The sequence below is a fragment of the Aulonocara stuartgranti genome (genome assembly GCF_965226115.1).
Source record: "Aulonocara stuartgranti genome assembly, chromosome: 23".
In the NCBI taxonomy this organism is placed as follows: domain Eukaryota; kingdom Metazoa; phylum Chordata; class Actinopteri; order Cichliformes; family Cichlidae; genus Aulonocara; species Aulonocara stuartgranti.
Genome location: NC_138958.1, coordinates 23,231,293 through 23,248,577, shown reverse-complemented (window position 1 = coordinate 23,248,577; position 17,285 = coordinate 23,231,293). Strand labels below are relative to the sequence as shown.

The following is a 17,285-nucleotide window of genomic DNA, read 5'->3' as shown; positions in this document are numbered from 1 at the left end:
TGATTGCTGAGGTTTTTCTCTGTGTTCTTTGTATTATTGTAGGGTGTTTGCTGTACAATCCAAAGCACCTTGAGACAACTGTTGTTGTGAGTTGGCACTATATAAATAAAACTGAATTTAACTGAGTCATGGAATATACCTAGCGGTAAACTATTGATGCCAATTAAAGTCCTAGAGGGCACAAATGAAGTATGTTCAACTGTGGGCCAAGAGCCTCTCTGGAGAAGTAGCTGAATGATATCCAGGACCACCGAAGCATCAACCTGGCCAGACAAGAAAACAAGAAACCAGAAGTAGAAGAGAATAGATGGATGGTAAATCCTAACCAAAGCGCATGAAGATAATGAGACCAGCACTGAAAGCTTAAAGATAATCACTAATCAATATGTTAATAAAATAGTCCTGGGAAGATAACAAATAACTGTCTTTCTGCATTAAATAGGCTCATAACTTTTTTTTCCTATATTTAAAGAATATTAAATATTAAAAGTGTTTCCTGACTGGAAAAACTCTAAAAGCTCTCTATAATCCGGCACAAAATGCTATGACGGACCACAATGAGTTTTTGTGAGTGAACCTGTTTGTATGCCCCACTGCCCCCCAGTTGAAACATGATTTCAAGGGAGTGAAAGCCTTTTGAGAATTCCATTTTCAGGCGGAACAGAGGCTCACAGAGGGCAGCAGCATGACAGTATGAAGTGCTGTCTGAAACGCCGGACGATGAAACCACGTGCGTTTCGACTCCATCTGCCCTCATATTTATCTCTGCTTTTCTAAATGTCTCACTGTCAGTCTTTCATTCACTCTTTGTGCCGACTTCTCTCAGGATTTTCTCACAGTCCTTATCTGCAGGAAGACACATGAATGCATGCAGCTAGAATGGAATTTAATGGACTCACAATGAACCTCGGCTATAGAGACATTTCAAGTGTCTGAATAACAGTTTTATTCAAATAAAGCTGATCAATATTTTAATGTATTTTCTCTTTCTTTTATAACTTGGCACTGCTGTGAATTATGCTGCAGATCTTAATGTTTCAAAGTACTATTTGAATAACATAGACAAGGCAATATGTAAGACAAGACAAGCAACTGTAGTGTTTACCTTAGTCTTAAGGTGTTATGGGAGTTGAGAATTTGTTCTGTTTAATCAGAAAACGGTATAGTTTGCTGGAAAACAATTTCACAATCAAAATGCTGCTTTTTTCCCTGCCCCCCCAAGTATTATAAAAGGCATAAAAAGTAGTCTAATGGGACAAGGTACAAAACTTTGTACGTTATGAAAAACAACAATGTAGGCTGAAACGCTTTAGATCAGATATGTCTGTGTAGGTTCTCAGTCATCCAGGTCAGTTTGAAGTCTGTGATATGAAGACAGTAAGACTTCTAGGTTCCTGAACATGTTTCACCTCTAATACCAAAGGTACTTCCTCTAGTGGGGTTGTCATTTTGAGGGTTCTGAGAGTCTTTCAACCACCCTGTCATCATGCGAATTGTTGGGGTTACACGAGCCAAGGTTTGAATCCTTTGTGAGACATTGCCCCACCCTGTCACTACATGAGTTATGAAGGGTCACGTGGCCAAAAGTGTGAGTGGGGGTTGAATTCCCCTGGAAGGGATCTCAAGACCACTGTAAAGGTAGTGAATGGATGGTGTCATAGACCACCACCTCTGTTCAATGATAACTGTTCCAGATGAATATACTACAGATGGCCTCCTTCATTCTTTGCTCAAATCAGATCAGTTTTACACAGTGGTTTTATTTCAGTTTCAACCAAGTCACCATGGAATCACTGGGCTGATATTAACGTCTGGTAATAGCTTTTTGCTTATTAATCAGTATCTAATTTATAATAACTGATGTATGAAAATTTCAAAAGTAAATAAGAGATGGAAGAGCGTTGATGATGTATCGTCCCACTAGAAAGTCTTCTGCAGTTTCTGCAGTTGTGTTTGCCACAAACACAACAAAATATTGGCCAATATATCAGAATATCACATTTTTAAATCAACAAATATTGGTACCAGTATGGGTCTTTAAAAATCCCTTATCAGTCAGACTCTGTCCAGCATATCCTGGCAAGTTAGTGTTGATTTCAGCATATAACCATCCAGTCTTTACCACATGGTCCCCAACCACATGTAGCTGTCAAAGAGGATTGTGCATAATTAGCTCAACATGACTCATAAAGGAAGCTAAAACTACGCATGCATTATCGTCAGCTTTAGAATATTACGCTTTGATTTTGGCAATTCTTTAACTTGTCTTATGAGTCAATCAACTTAATAAAGAAGCAAAACTAATTCACTGAAGTAATCCTTTAAAAATGAGGCTTCAAGGCCTCTGCGTCACTGAGTGTTAAACACAGTCAAGCAACGATCATTTATACACGTTCTTTGATCAAATTCAGCCGATTTGGTGAGGTTTATTCTTGGAAATTTCTGTTACAGTGTAGTTGAGCCAAGTATAAGATACAAAAACACAGGCTTCTTTTGTTAGAAGGAATGCTTCATAGTATTATGTCTATATTTCCGAAAAACTCTTCTGTCATTCTGGTGCACGTTTTTAAAAAATATCCAGCCCTTCTTCATTTCTAAGTCACCAGAAGTCCAACAATATCAGAAAAGATACAACAAACAGTGCTGGCAGATATTTGTTTTCAGTTTTCTTCTAGGGCTGAAGTTTTTGTAGATTTGTAGATCCATTTGGAGACATGTTTTTCAAATTTTACTATTCACAAAACAGGGTAAAAATATAAACACATAGATAAAGCTTTTGCCATCTTTTGCTTTTCCTTAGATACACATGTGACCCCATTAGCATCATCCATGGGTACAGAACAAAACAGTGACACATCCCACTGATCGTGACACACTTCACAATTACACAGTGGATGCCGGACAAACACACACACACACACACGCACGCATACACAGTAAGAGCCTGTGTGGCCCTGGCTGATTAATTGGGGCGTTCAGCGGCGGTGATAGCTGTGCTCCTCAGAGACAGCACACTGCCTCTCTCACTCCACCTTAACCTCTGCTGGACACACACACACACACATATACATACTGTAACCACACAAACACACATGATTCATCTCCCTTGTCGGCCGAAATTAGACCACCTCTCTTGCTTTCTCCCTCTGTTAACCCATCTTGCAAATAACCCTCCATCAGCTCACGTTCACCTTGCCGAGAGCGATGGCGTTCTTGCCGCAGAGCAACTGGTTAAAAGTTGCGACGCGGGGGAGCGCTCAGGTGTGCGCCTCTGTGTGTGTTTCTGCCTCTCAGCTGCAGACAAATTAATGAACCGGTGCACAAAACCGTAGAAATGCACAAACAGATTCTTATAAATGCACTCATTCCAGCGCTCCCTCATCTTTCTTACTGCTGAAGGTGACTCGCCTCCACACATACGCACATATAAACACACACACATCCACGGCTTCTCCTCCACGAGTTTTATGTACCTTTAAACCCCGCCAAAGGAGCGGCCATATTTCTACTGGACTGCAAGGTGACTTCAGAGGAAAAAAAATGTGGGGAGGTTGGGGGTAATGAGCATAAAAAGAACAAGTGGCAACAGAGAGAGTGTCTCCACCTCTGGTCAGGGTATTGTTTCACGACGACCGACCCACAGTGCCTCCTCCATTGTCTCCCCATCATCCTCTCATGCTCCCTCCTTATCTGTCCTTAGAGAATTTCCATCTCTTTTACCTACGCTTTGTCTTGCTTTGTCTCTCTTTGCTCTCAAACACACACTCCCCTGAACAGACACACACCTCCACCTTTTCTCTCTCCCTCTCTATTCCCACCCTCCCCAGTCAGCTGTCATGCCTGCCACTTTCTCGTGCCCACTCATTTATTACAGGTCAGCATCGCGGGCGGGGTCATTTAGAAAGGACAGCGTGCCCCATCTGAGCACGCAACCTCTAACTCGTACAAAACGCTGTACATAAACACCCGTAAACACACGTGGAGAACTAACGGGTGCACAACCATGCATGCTTGCAGATCACAGTTGGCAAACACCAACAGCACAAAATCTCAGCATGGATACTTAGTGACTACAAACAATTCCTAGCAGAAATTGGTCATGAAATAAATTCAAACTGAAATTAACTCAACTTTTTTTTATTTAAATCTTCATAACTTGAATGTGGAAAATAGGTCATTCTGAGGGAATTCTATCAATTATTCTACTTTTAGTGGCCTGAAACATAAAATCAGCAAATCAGAACCACTTTAGGAGGCAAATTCAAATCAAAGCTTACCCCACAGAAACTACACACCTACCAACAAAAAGTACACAAAATGGCTCAGTCGGACTAGGTAAGGTAAGAAATGTTAGAAATCTTCCCCTCAATTGGAAAAAAATTGGTGGTTACCCAGTGATTGCTGATTTGTGGCGACCAGCTCATTGGCCAGAGGTCGACCATGCAACAGCCTCACCCTCTGGTTGATCACTTGGAATCGCGAGATGATTGCACACCTGGTGGGAGGTAACCTATTTCCAAATAGTCATGGTCTGACTCATTCATTGGATTGGATTGGATTGGCAAAAGGTCTCCGATAGATTGGCAACGGTTTGCAAATAACTGATGTCTAATTTCTAAAAGTAGACTAACACGCTGAAATCACCCTGAGCTAGTGTGTACCAGTAAACACAACTCATCCGCAACGCATCTCTTTACAATAGGGGACTCAACTCAACTGGTTGTATGCCTATGTAAAAGTTAGGTTGCAGAGCGCGTCTGTCATTTTGCAGTTAAATTGCAGGAGGATCTATAAGGTTCAGCCTGGAGTCCGTAGTTAATGTGAATTTCAGCATATGTAGACAGCAAACAATTGCAGTTTTCATTGATTTATCAGTGCAAATCTAAATTTTTACAAATTACATTCAATTGCTGACTGATTCCGACCGGGTCTGCAAGTGGTTGCAGACCCGGTCACCGTTTTCAAAGCAACCACTGCAAACAAAAAACAGATGACAAGCTCAGTGTAAATTGCACAATCACCCGTTTCACTAGTGTGGCTGTAACATTTCTAAAATCTTCAATACTTCAATTCTTACATTTTTATTTGCATAAATATGTTCAGACTAACGACAACAGTTTTGTGCCGTACTACTAGTAAATAGAGAGTTTACTCCGAACTTTCTAAGGCACATTTATTACCCTCAACAACCGCCGTCTTAACTATGTAGCAGATAAGAAGGGGCCAACAACCAGTTTTCAGCAATGAGAATGCTAGCAAGCTAGCGGTGCAACGTTTTTGAGGATTATTTGGTGTTTATTTGTACTAAAATATCATCGACACCATACAAGAATACAGTGCGTGTTGTCAAAAGCTCAACAGGTTATAATGCAGCTAGTCCATCATTTATGCTCGAACGTTGATCCTTCATGATACAACGACAACCAAGACGTGTCCAATCATCCCCAAATAATATCTCACATTTTTTGACATTTTTAAATAGTTTTATTGTACTGTACTAAAACAAAAAGACGCATATTGTGGAAAATTGTTGGCAAACACTAAGGTAAATTTTTTTTTTGCTCACCCTCACCATAAACTCACACATTTAGACCGTATTCTAAATTCATCTCTAAAATCAGGTCTTAACTCTAAAACCTTTCTGTATGTCGTGAAAAAATTTGAGCTAGCCAAAACACTCCATCAATCTCAAAATTTCATCACTCTGATGGACAGGAGCTCAAACTGTTTTTTGGGTTTTTTTGTTGTTAATTTTTATTTAAAAAATGAAGCACCGCAATAAAGAGCCAAAACACTGCTGTAGGGACTGGCACTTGTAAAGACTTTACAAACCCTGCGTTCATTTCAAATGTACAGTGAAGTGCACACACACCGCAGCTGCCTGCTTCCATAATTCTGCCCTTAACAAAAGAACACAGCTTGTTTCCGTGGTTTGAACACATTTTTAATCCTGCAGAATTAGCAGAACACAAGACGAAGTCGCGGAGAGCAACGCTCGTGTAGATCTGAGTTTGCGTCCTTTAAATAGCAGAGCAACATCTTACCGATATTAAATTTTAATCCTTGTAAATGATGCCTTTCTCTGCCACGCTGACAACTGGGGAAAAAAACAATAATCTCTTGTTTTCTTTTCTCTTTTAATTGTGGGCAAATATTCAGAAAGCAACCGAGGCAGAGAGAGATACAGACAGACTCTGGCAGGAACAGCCTGATAGACACAAAGTCGCACATGCCTAAGCATACAGAGTATCAATCGCACACACACACTCATGCGCACACATGGCCTAATACACACTCTCATAGCGCCAGACAGATTAAGGCCTGATTAAGGCGGGTGTCGCATAAAAGTCTTGGAACAGTAAATATCCTTAATTTGTAGTGTAATTAAACAGATTAGCTGCCGTGAATATCTTACTAGGGATTAGCTCACACACAATACACCAGGCGGGGTTGATTACACACAAACACACGCACACAGACACACAACACTGTGTGAACTAATGATAAACATCCAAAATAGCTAAGTTTTCAACTAGACTGAAATAAAAATATGACACAGAGTTAACGTGCGTATAAATGTGTGTGTGTGTGCAGTCACACAGAAAAGGGGGGGCACAATGAAGGTAATGACAAAAATCTACAGGTCGTGGTTGAATTGTCAGGTCGACACATGCACAGATGAGGGATTAGAGACCAGTGATCATTTCTCTTCTTACAGACTTTCATTAAAACTGAAGCCTTTGTCAAGGTTACGGTGGCGGGGGGAGGGGGGGTCTATTGTGATTCTAATGCCCTCTATTGTGCTGCGCTGAGAGACAGAACAGAAAGCAAAGGGAAGCAAGTGAAAGAAGGCAAAGGAACTAAAAAGAAAAAGCTCAGACAAACTCGTTTGTGAAAGACGGAGTCGATGGCACTTGATCCTGCTTCACCAAAGAAGTGCTGCCAATCAAAGGAAGCTGAACACTGTCCCACTTCCTGTGTTGGCTCCATGCCTGAGCACAGCGCTGCAAATATAAATTCAACACTTGTATACACAAGCCCAAATACACAAATAGATGCATATGCACACATACGTATTTGTGCAGCTCACGCACTGATTCCATATAAGCTTTAACTCAGAACCACAGGCCTTCCCAAAACCTAAACCTCATGACAGAAAACACTCTAATATTATCCATAAAGCTTCTGGACTTTGTGCTAATCACCATTGTGAATGTAATGCTTGTGCTATAGCGGCAAAGAGATAATTTTTACCTGCAGGTACCATGTTTCATGAACAACTCTGCTTATGTAGTTCACTATTATATTTTTTGGGTTCCCTGTCAGTTCAATATGATCTTAGCAATGCCTTTCCCATTCAAGGAAAAATAAAACAAGACTTACTGCTAACTTAAACATCAAGATGAGATGGAAAATGTTCTATTGACAATAGCTGTGGTTGCAACATGTGACTTAACTTATTTGCTTAAGTTACTATTTTGGACAAATGACATGTAGCGACTAGTCTCGCGAATATCTGGCAACCACCGTTCATGAAGGAAAAATTAGTGCTTCCTGACCACCGTGGTTCCTGGAGGCTGATGGCAGTTGTATAGAAAATGAATGTTAAACTTCTAGTCACATAGGTCTACAGATCAGGAAAACATATACTCCTCAACCGACTGGCAAAAATCTGGTTGCCTATTTTTCATGTCTATCTGCAAATGTGAGCTAACTACTAGCTGAGCAGCAGTAGAACTTGAAAAGTATGATGTAAACTGGAAATTAAAAAGGCTTGCCTTCAAAGTAAATATTGAAAAAAAAAAAAAACTACCAAGAATGGTAGTCTGCTAGCAAGTTTTCATCCAGAAAGTACTGCTAACTAATTTGGGGAAGGACATTGTTTTCCAAAGGAACCAGTGGCTGGATCATATCCATTATGGTGGAAAACTCTTGGGCAATGTGCACATGATGTCACATGAAAAACCTCAATAGAAGTCTAGGCGAAAATAATTTTCTATCTTGACCACCCTAAACACTTTGCTGCTGAGTTTATGGTCATAGTTACTGGTTTTGGTCACACTGATTTAAAAAATAAAAAGCCACTGAGCCTGCAGCTTCAATCAGACCTATCCCCACTCGTCACAGCTGTTTGGTTTTTTTTCAACCAAGCTAGCGATGCTGGAGTCGAGGCTTCAAAACTGGACCAGTCGGCGACATCACAGTAACTAGGTTCATCTTGTATACTGTGTATGTAAGTGAGGCAATCACCATAGAATACTTGCATGTTAAAAGGCCCTAATGAAACAAGACAAAACAAAATTTTTCATAGCCTAAAACAAAACAAATGGTCTCTACAGCTAATTTCCTCCTTCATAAGATAGCCAAGCTCAGTGTTTTAACAAATTAAATTAAATATTATAAGTGCCTAAAATGATCATTATTAGATGTGTAGCTACTTTAGCTAGCAGGTCGATGTTGACAAAGGAACCGTGTTGCCAACTTAGCGAGTTTGTTACTATATTTAGCGAGTTTTCAGACCCCCTTAGCGACTTTTTTTTCTAAAGCGACTAGCAACAACTCTAGCGACTTTTTCTGGTGTTAAACTTAAACTCCCAGAGAGCAGCCATTTGGCTGTTTAGCTAATACAGCTAGCTGCTAACACAGTTAGCCACTATGCTTACACAACCAGTAAGCAAAATGACTTCTTTAGCATCTAGCTGATGAAATTGCAGATCTAGCCATTGTGACCTGACCCACCGGTTTAGTTTCTGGAGCCAGAAGTAACTGTGATAACTTATCAGCTAATGCTAGCAAACGTGATCACTAGCTATGGCATGTAATATTTAGGTGAACCCTAGCAGATAGCTATTGGCTAGAGCTTCCTTTGCAGTGTTGCCAACTCCTCAGTAAGGAAAATCGCTATTGGCTGTCATAAAAGTCGATAGAAGTCGCTAAATGACGTCATTGCCTAATTTGCATAATTGGTCATGCTAATGTAATTGTAACCTACATTGTAGGAGAGAAAAATAACATTGTGGAAGAGACATAAAGTGAGTTAGAAATGTCCTGCATTTAGAGTTTATTCAGAACTACAAATTAAATTTCTTTTAGCAATTTTTTTTTTAATGTCACAGTTCCAACCCTATTCCTTTTTTTGGGCTTGGACCGGCAAAAGTGACCCAAAATAAGCGCTCTGGTGGAGTTACTTTGTGTGTGTGTGTGTGTGTGTGTGTGTGTGTGTGTTTATAAGTAGTTTTAAACCTTGTGATCCACAAAACAACATAATAGTAAAAGAAGAACTGACTGCGTTACAGTAGGTGTGGGAGCAGCGGCTTCGCTCATGCGCGATTCATTTGCAGTTTGGACGCATAGATGCGAACATCTCCTGCCCTGATAGAAGCTGGGGGAGGACTATCCTCCGCCCGTGAGCGCTTTGGCACAAGCGAGGTGCCCATGGCAGCACCCGCTGCTTGTTGAGAGTAAAAGCAATACGTGCTTTCACGTCAATAGGTCGTCATAAATGAGTCTCCATTAAAAAATCTTTAAATGGTAAATGGCCTGTATTTATATAGCGCTTTACTAGTCCCTAAGGACCCCAAAGCATTTTACACATCCAGTCATCCACCCATTCACACACACTGGTGATGGCAAGCTACATTGTAGCCACAGCCACCCTGGGACACACCGACAGAGGCGAGGCTGCCGGACACTGGCGCCACCAGGCCCTCTGACCACCACCAGTAGGCAACGGGTGAAGTGTCTTGCCCAAGGACACAACGACCGAGACTGTCCAAGCCAGGGCTCGAACCGGCAACCTTCCGATTACAAGGCAAACTCCCAACTCTTGAGCCACGATCGCCCATATTAAGTTTTAAAGCTAACCCTAACCGAGACTAAGATGAGCAATTACTGAAATACTCGACACAAAATTATTTAAACCCTTGCGAGTCTCCGATTGCACACAGAGAGACGCATACACACATGTAAGTGACAGTTTGAGTGGTGTGTGAAGGAGCTGCCAACAGCATGTTGTCCATGAAACAAATTGGGTGTCGTAATTAAAGCTGGAAAAAAATGAGCTGTTTTCCATTCTCCCTGTGTGCTCGATGACAGCCCTGCGCGCGCACACACACACACACACGACTAATGAAAAACAGAAGGAGGAGAGAGAGTGTGTGAGTGATTTTTGAGAAAGAAGCAGAGTAAGAAAGAGTGCGGAAAGGCGAGGAAATAAAAAAGAAGCTGTTAATAAAATGTGGAAAGAAAAGCAGAAGCGAAGGGAAGTGAAAGAGACACACAATGAGCGATGCTAATGAATGAGAGCAGGATGGAGACAAGGTGTGCGCGAGGGGAGAAGAGCAGACGAAGGGATTTGGAAATGGAGGAAAAGGAAAGGAGATGACAAATGTGCCGGACAGAAAGTGGAAGAGAGGTAATGAAATAAAGGACAAAGTAAAGGAGGTTGTGCAAGCCAATCCACACTGCTCGGCAAGATCAGTGTGTATTTGCGATGCTCGATAGTGTGTGTGAATTCGGGTTTTGTGTATGTGTGTGTGTAGGAAGCCCCTCAGACGCAGGATGGAGGCATTTGTCTCTGAGTGGAATTACAAGTGGCGGGTTGAACAAACCCTCCAGTGGTCTAGAAGAAACAGAAGAGGAAAGGAAAAAAAGATTCCTCTGTCTTTCCTGTCTTTTCTTTTCCCGGGCCATGCTTCACTCAGTGTGTGTGTATGTGTGTTTGTATATGAGAAAGGGAAAGAAAGAAATCAGAACCACCCAACTCCAAAACTACATTGAGTGAGAAAATACAGCTGCCTTCCGCTTTAAAACACACAGCTCACAATGTCGCAGAATCAAAATGCATGCAAAAACGTAAACAGTGCGTGGACGCGCTGATGTTTACAGTAAATCCTTCTGTGTTTTCGGGCGAGACTTAAGTCTTCCTAAAAAGGCGGGGGGGCATCTGTGCCAGGCTTCGATTGGCCAATCTAACTCACACTAGGAGTTGGCACCGGATGGCTCGGCACAACCAAAGCCAGCCCTGCTCATCATTAGGAAGCACAAGCACGGGGGGGTGGTGATGGAGGGAGGGGGTTCAAAAGTCTGTCCTGCCAAACACACAAACACGGCGCCAGAGACGAAGAAGCTTCGGGATGATTACAGAGGCCAATAAAGCCGCTATTTTGCACCCGAGTCTTGGATGTTTTCCCTCCCATGCTGTGCAGTTGTGATTCCGCATGTAAATATTTGGGCGGGACACAAACTCGAGAAACAGAGGCCCCTCTGTACAGCTGGCGGGCGAACAAAATGCCAAGCAAATGGGCTTGTGACGTTGCCGGATCGCTCTTGAATGCATGGGAAAGAAAAGTAGGAGTCAAAAAGAGATGACTTTTTTTTCCTTTGGAAAAGAGAGCAAGAGAGAGGACAGCGTCATCTTTGTTCGGCCCGTGCAGATAATAATCTGAGTGCTGATTCAGCTGGTGAGTACCATGAGAGGTAGCGCGCTGCTGTCTCAGGCCTTGGAAAAGCGTTCCATCACCCCCATGCATCACATAGTCATTTGTAAGGCTTCCCTTACGGCCCGCTGAGACTGTCCGGTTATGACAGAGGAAGAAAATAACAGCCCACACCTCAATGTCACCCTCGCTGAACTGCGATTATTATTCTTCTGTGCAAACTGCCGTGCGTTATTCCGTCTCTTTCAGCAGAAGACACTGACAAATGCACAGAAACTGTACAGATCTCCATCAGCTCGCACCGGCATATATGACAAACATCCAGCTGAAGCCTGGCACGGGTCGAGCCTGGCAGATATCAAGTTATGATAGCCGTGTTGACTAATTTAGAGCAAGATTGAATTCCTTCACCCCCCTCATCTCTCATGCTGTCAAATAAAGGCCTCAAGGTCTAGACTGATCCTATCAAAAAAAAGCTTAATAAGCTTGTAATAAATTCTCATTTCCGTCAGTCTTCTACAAAGCCTCGGCCAGCTCCGTGTGTGCCAGCTGACAAACGCCCAGTAATTTGATACTGGCATTCAGCGGGTTCCCTTCCCGCTGCCCCTTTCTCCCCCTCCGCCATTTCACAGGAGATCTTTAAATGTCACCCAAACACACACACGTGTGAGTGCAGCATTTGTGAGGCACTCTCGAGAGCTGGAGGGATTAAAATGTTTGAGCCAGTTGTTTCAGGAAGCAGAGGTAAACAAAAAAAACCAAAAAGAAAGCGGTAGATGAGGATGGTGAGACTACCGGTGTGTGCTTCTTTTATTAAGGTAACACTGGTAGATATCTGTTGGTAGCACGTGACCAAGAAGAAGCTGCTTGGCTAGGCAGAGATTTACATCAGATGCCCTTCCTGACTCAACCTCAAAGGGGATTTGTGTCTCTGTTTGGAATTGAACCAAGAAGTGAATATGTTAGCCACAACACTAAGGAGTCATCACTTGCTAATATATTTGGTAACCATATTTTTTTCTTAAACGTGGCACGGAAAACTTGATTTCCACCCATTAAATACCTGTAGACGTCATCGATTACTGGAAGGTTCCAGGCGCTTAAAGCCTGTTAAGTTCTGGGAATCATCTGAAACAAACCCTCACTATCCTGATCCTGATTACCCAGCATTTTGACCTACACGTTACCATCTCAACTGCCAGCTTCTCAATCAGAGCAAAACTTTATTTCCTGTCAATTCCTGGCCTACAAATTCCTGCAAACAATCATTAACCTGCACCTCCGCAGCAATGTGCAGTCCCGTTTGCTGACTCAAACACCGCTTTTCATGCAGCGAAATCAAAAGTTGCAAGCCAAAAATTCTCCCTGTCGAGCTCTGCCAAAACAACGTGTTCAAGAGAAAGCCGTCATCTGTGATGTGACATTTTCATGGCACATCTTCTCAAGACACTTAAGAGACTAACTCAGCCGCCCCCATCCTTCAAACAAGTGCAAATCTGACTGAACACACATGACTAACCCTCTTCACAACTACAAGGACAGAGTGTGACTGTTTATCCATGACCTCAGAAAGACAAGTTTGATACAACCCCCCCCCCCCCCCACAAAAAAAAAAAGTTTTTTTACAGTGCTTTTTAATGGACATCAGTGGGATGTACGGCTGCACTGATACACTCTTTCACAATCATAGTCCCTGCACTTGGACCAGGTCAGATATCCCAAGTGTGGCACATTCTCTGGGTTTCCAAGTCCTTGAGTGGAAGTCGATTTATTGAAGTCGCACTCTGGTTTTTTGATGGAAGACTTGCTGAATTTGAAAATTCCCAGAATTCTCAAAGGTTTTTTTCCCCTTCTTTTTTATTTCCAGGTGGAAATTAAGTAAATTTATGAATTAATTTATGTATTGCTTCATAGTGTAGTGGTTAGTACGTTTGCCTAACACGTGAAATGTCAGTTGGAGACACTGATTGCAAAATCACATATGCAGATCCAACCGCTCTGGTGACCCCTTTCAAATAAAGGAGCAGCTGAAGGAAGCTTTAATCAATTAGTTTAGTTAATTAGTTCACTATTTCACCAATATATAATTTATGAGGCTGAGCTGAATATTATATTCATGCTTCAGACTGGCTCTGTTAGTCAAACTGATGGCTGGATTAACCAATCGGTAGATGATCTGGTTTTTGCATATTATTCGAATTGCTTTCATACAACACGCCTCATTCACGTCATTCTTTTCTACGTGCGATAAATTTGACGAACGCATCAAGAGCAACTCCGGTTTGAGTATACTACCCACGGTAGCTTTTGCATGCACACTGGAGCAGCCGGAGACCGAGCCACCAACCTCACTCTCATGATCTGCTCAGTTCCAGCTTTAGCCTCCTTAACCCTTTTCAAGCTACCAGGACCAGGCTGTATATGTGCTTAAAACCCCAAACTGCATGATGTTCAAACAAGACGGTCAGTATAAGAAGCTCTGACTAAATTAGGTGCAGGTTCAACAGCATCAGTGTGTTTTTTGTGCTTTAATCACACACAGTCCTGGTTATGGGGACAAAAAGGTACAAATCCTCCTAAGCATCTCTATTAACAGGCTTGCTCCTTCTGACCTCACTCCCGGGGAGCTGTAATTGGCTGATTTTGGGGGATGTTCTCTCAGGTGGAAATTTCATGCATTGTCACGCATGCCAGTTTACTTCTTTAGTCTCAAATCACCAGGAACATTAGGGCTGAGAGAAGTCAGCCAAGGTTTTCTTTTTCTTTTCGCCTTCCATGAGTTTAAAATGAGAAAGCTGATCAGGCCCATTTCCACGTGGTCATCGCTGATCTCTGAATGACTTTTGTGGGTTTCACGTTTGTCTAATTGAAAATGAGAAAGCTCTTTGGCTGTGTGAAAACATCCACGCTTGGCACAGATGAGGCGCCCACATAGTTCACAGCGTGTGCACCCCTGTAGACCGGCTGACTGGAAGGACCGCTTCAGACATTTGTCTCGCAGCAGGAGACAGATTCAATCACCATTTTATAAGTGAACATCTTTCGCCTTGACTTACTTCACCCTCGCACGGCTTCACGTGGGATTGATATATGATGTGTGCTGTCATTTTTTTATACCTCCAATAAAGAGGGAGAGAGCGAGAGAGATGGGGGTGGGGCGGTGGGGTAGTTATAGGAAAGAGTGGAAAGACAGCACACTCAGCACTGCTCAATGCACACAAACACAACATTTTCCCCAAGAGGCATAGCTCAGATTCCTAGGCTACAATTTGCATCACAAATATCCCGGAGTGGGAGTGCATGCACGGAGAATAAATAAACCAGCGAGGGTCCCACTTTACTTCCCCATTCATCCCGGGTGTCACCCATCCATCCGCGCATCCACCCTCTCCATCGCCTTGCATCCAAAGATCCAACCGGGACTCAGGAAGAGAAAGAGAGAGGTGGTGTGTATGTGCAGAGGCCAAAGAAAAACAGAGCTGTCTTTAGAGGCGGGAAGGGGGAAAAGCATCCAGGAATTTAATTTGGAATCCTTGGAAGTTTGGGGCCAAATTCACCTCTGAACATGAATCTGACAACTTTCCTGTTGTGCCGCCTCATAAGTGCGTTTCTGTTTGTTTTTCCTTGGCTCAGCAGTCTGTGCCAAACACTTGATTGTGTCAACTAAGAGCCCAGATTATGGATCACTTACTGAACTCCAAATAACTGGACAGAATTCCAGAAGAGATATCACACCAAACCAAATCAAATTAGAATTATCGATGAATAAGCGTGGGAACAAAAACCCATTGGAGAAAAGAAAAAAGTTGAACTTAATGATTTACTTCAAATAAGAGCGCAATCAAATCATGCATCATAAACAAAACATCCCAGCGGGATTTAAAACCTCAGCAAACACCCTACAGGGGCGCCAAAGGAAAGATCTGTCAGAGCACATAAATAAAACACCATTAACTTTACTATAAATTGACTGTCGAGTGTCACTGACGCATCCGAAGCCAAAACAGGCACGCTGAAGAAGCATTAAAGTGATTTTCGTCAAGGGACCGACTCCACGGGGGTCGCGATGATGATGATGAAAGCGAGATGTTTTCCCACTGCCTGTATCGCCCTCAGAATATCTGCTACATCTAAATTATTCAAAGACAGTAAGGAATTAAAAAAAACTGTGCCACTGGTGCAGCCCGAGTCTTATATATAAATATATTAGTCTTCGAGTCTTCTGGGGAATTAAACTGAAACGATGGCGCATTCATTCATACTTAGTGAAGGGATCTAAATAATCTAAATCAGCGCAGATTCGCAGTCTGTTTGATGACAGATGTTTTTTCTTTGTTGGGAGATTTCATTTGATGTTATCGTTTTCGAACCAGCATATCTCGCGTAAAAAAAAGAGAAAAAAAAATAAAACTGTGTTAAAACGACAGAAGAAGGACAGTTTGGGGAGCTTTATTTTATTTTACGCAGATGCAGTTGAATGACAGTTTCCTGTAGGTGCGAGAGCGATAATTGAAATCAGCACCAGCGTGCCAGGATGTGAACTTGTGTTAAGTTTTGGACCAGAAAGAGTCAGAAACCCGGCGACCTTCAGTTATCATTTAGTGGAATTATTGCTAAAGTCTCTGCAGGGACAGAAAAGGATCGGCTCTGTTGCTCTTTGGATGTCTCAACTCTCACTTCATCGGTGCTTTTCAAGTCAGACCCTGACCGAATAACGGAGGCGCAGAGACGCGCATCCCCAAAAAGCACTCACCTGATTGCGCCGCACAGGATCCGATCACCGCCAAAGTGACGAGGACGCAAGCTGGGAAGAACTTCATCTTGGGGGGCGGGAAGAAAAAAAACCTGCTTCTCTTGTTAACTCCCGTAACTCACATGTCCAATTAAGATATCCTCGTTGATCACACGCGTAAAAAAATTAACCAAAAGAGAGAGCGAAAGAGAGAGATAGAGAGAGAGGAAGGAAAAAGAAAAAAAATAAAACCCCGTCGGAGTCTTCTTTTGCGCTTCTTGGACACCTGGCACCGTTTCCGTGCGCCGTGGAGAGCTTTTACGCACCGCGTCTCGTTCTGTTTGCGTGTCGGTTCCTACTCCAGTGTTTAGGTCGCTTTCCACCGCGGATACTCTGAGCCATTTACTCCTCACACTGCCATCGCGCCGGTGGCTGGGGGGAGGGAGGAGGAGGATTGGGGGGGGGGGGGGGGGCGATGTGCGCGCGTGCGTATGCGTGTGCGTGTCGGGCGTCTGAACACGCCTCCTTTGGAATGACCGACACCTCCTTCGCCCTATTAAGTCCCATCCAAAAGATTTGGAGCGTTTAATACTTTTTTTTCTTTTGGAAATCCGCCCACACTACTTATCGCCTCTCCTGATTGGCTATTAAGCTCCAACGCTGCCGTCGATACACCTGTTAGGAGCAGGTTTTGTTTTGGTTTCTGTTTGGCTGCTGTGTCGGCCACTGTGCTCTTCGTTATTGCTGGGAAGACAAATTACTTAATATCTGATCCTGATCATGATGTAGGAAGTAGTTTGTTTAGGGGTTATAATGTGACAGACAGAAGACATCAGTGGAACACCCCACAGTGTAGTTTCAGCAACACCACGAAAGTTTCCTGCTTCGCCAGCAGGGTCAGCCTCTGCAAATACCCACCGCTACGAGGCACAGCCTATAAAGTTTGATTGTGCTGGTGTGAAGAAGCCGCAGTGAAGGCAAAAAGATGGAGCAGTGTACCATTTTCAGGGCCACTCATTTTACAAGCCAGTCTGCCCACAGATATTCTGCACTCTGCTTTTTATTTGTGGACTGACGTGAAAGTATGAAACGAGCTGGCGAATCGACGAGGACAA

The 17,285-nt window shown here is 42.9% G+C and overlaps 1 protein-coding gene across 3 annotated transcripts in view; it reads right to left on the bottom strand.

The window, feature by feature from the left end:
• Positions 1–16,599, bottom strand: part of LOC309700966 (receptor tyrosine-protein kinase erbB-4-like) — a 371,528-nt gene extending 354,929 nt beyond the window's left edge. For all 3 annotated transcript variants that reach the window (XM_082524896.1, XM_082524894.1, XM_082524895.1), the window contains exon 1: positions 16,192–16,599. In XM_082524896.1, coding sequence (XP_082381022.1) covers positions 16,192–16,258 — 67 coding nt within the window. In that variant the 5' untranslated portion in view covers positions 16,259–16,599. The remainder of the gene's footprint in view (positions 1–16,191) is intronic.
• Positions 16,600–17,285: the final 686 nt, after the last annotated feature.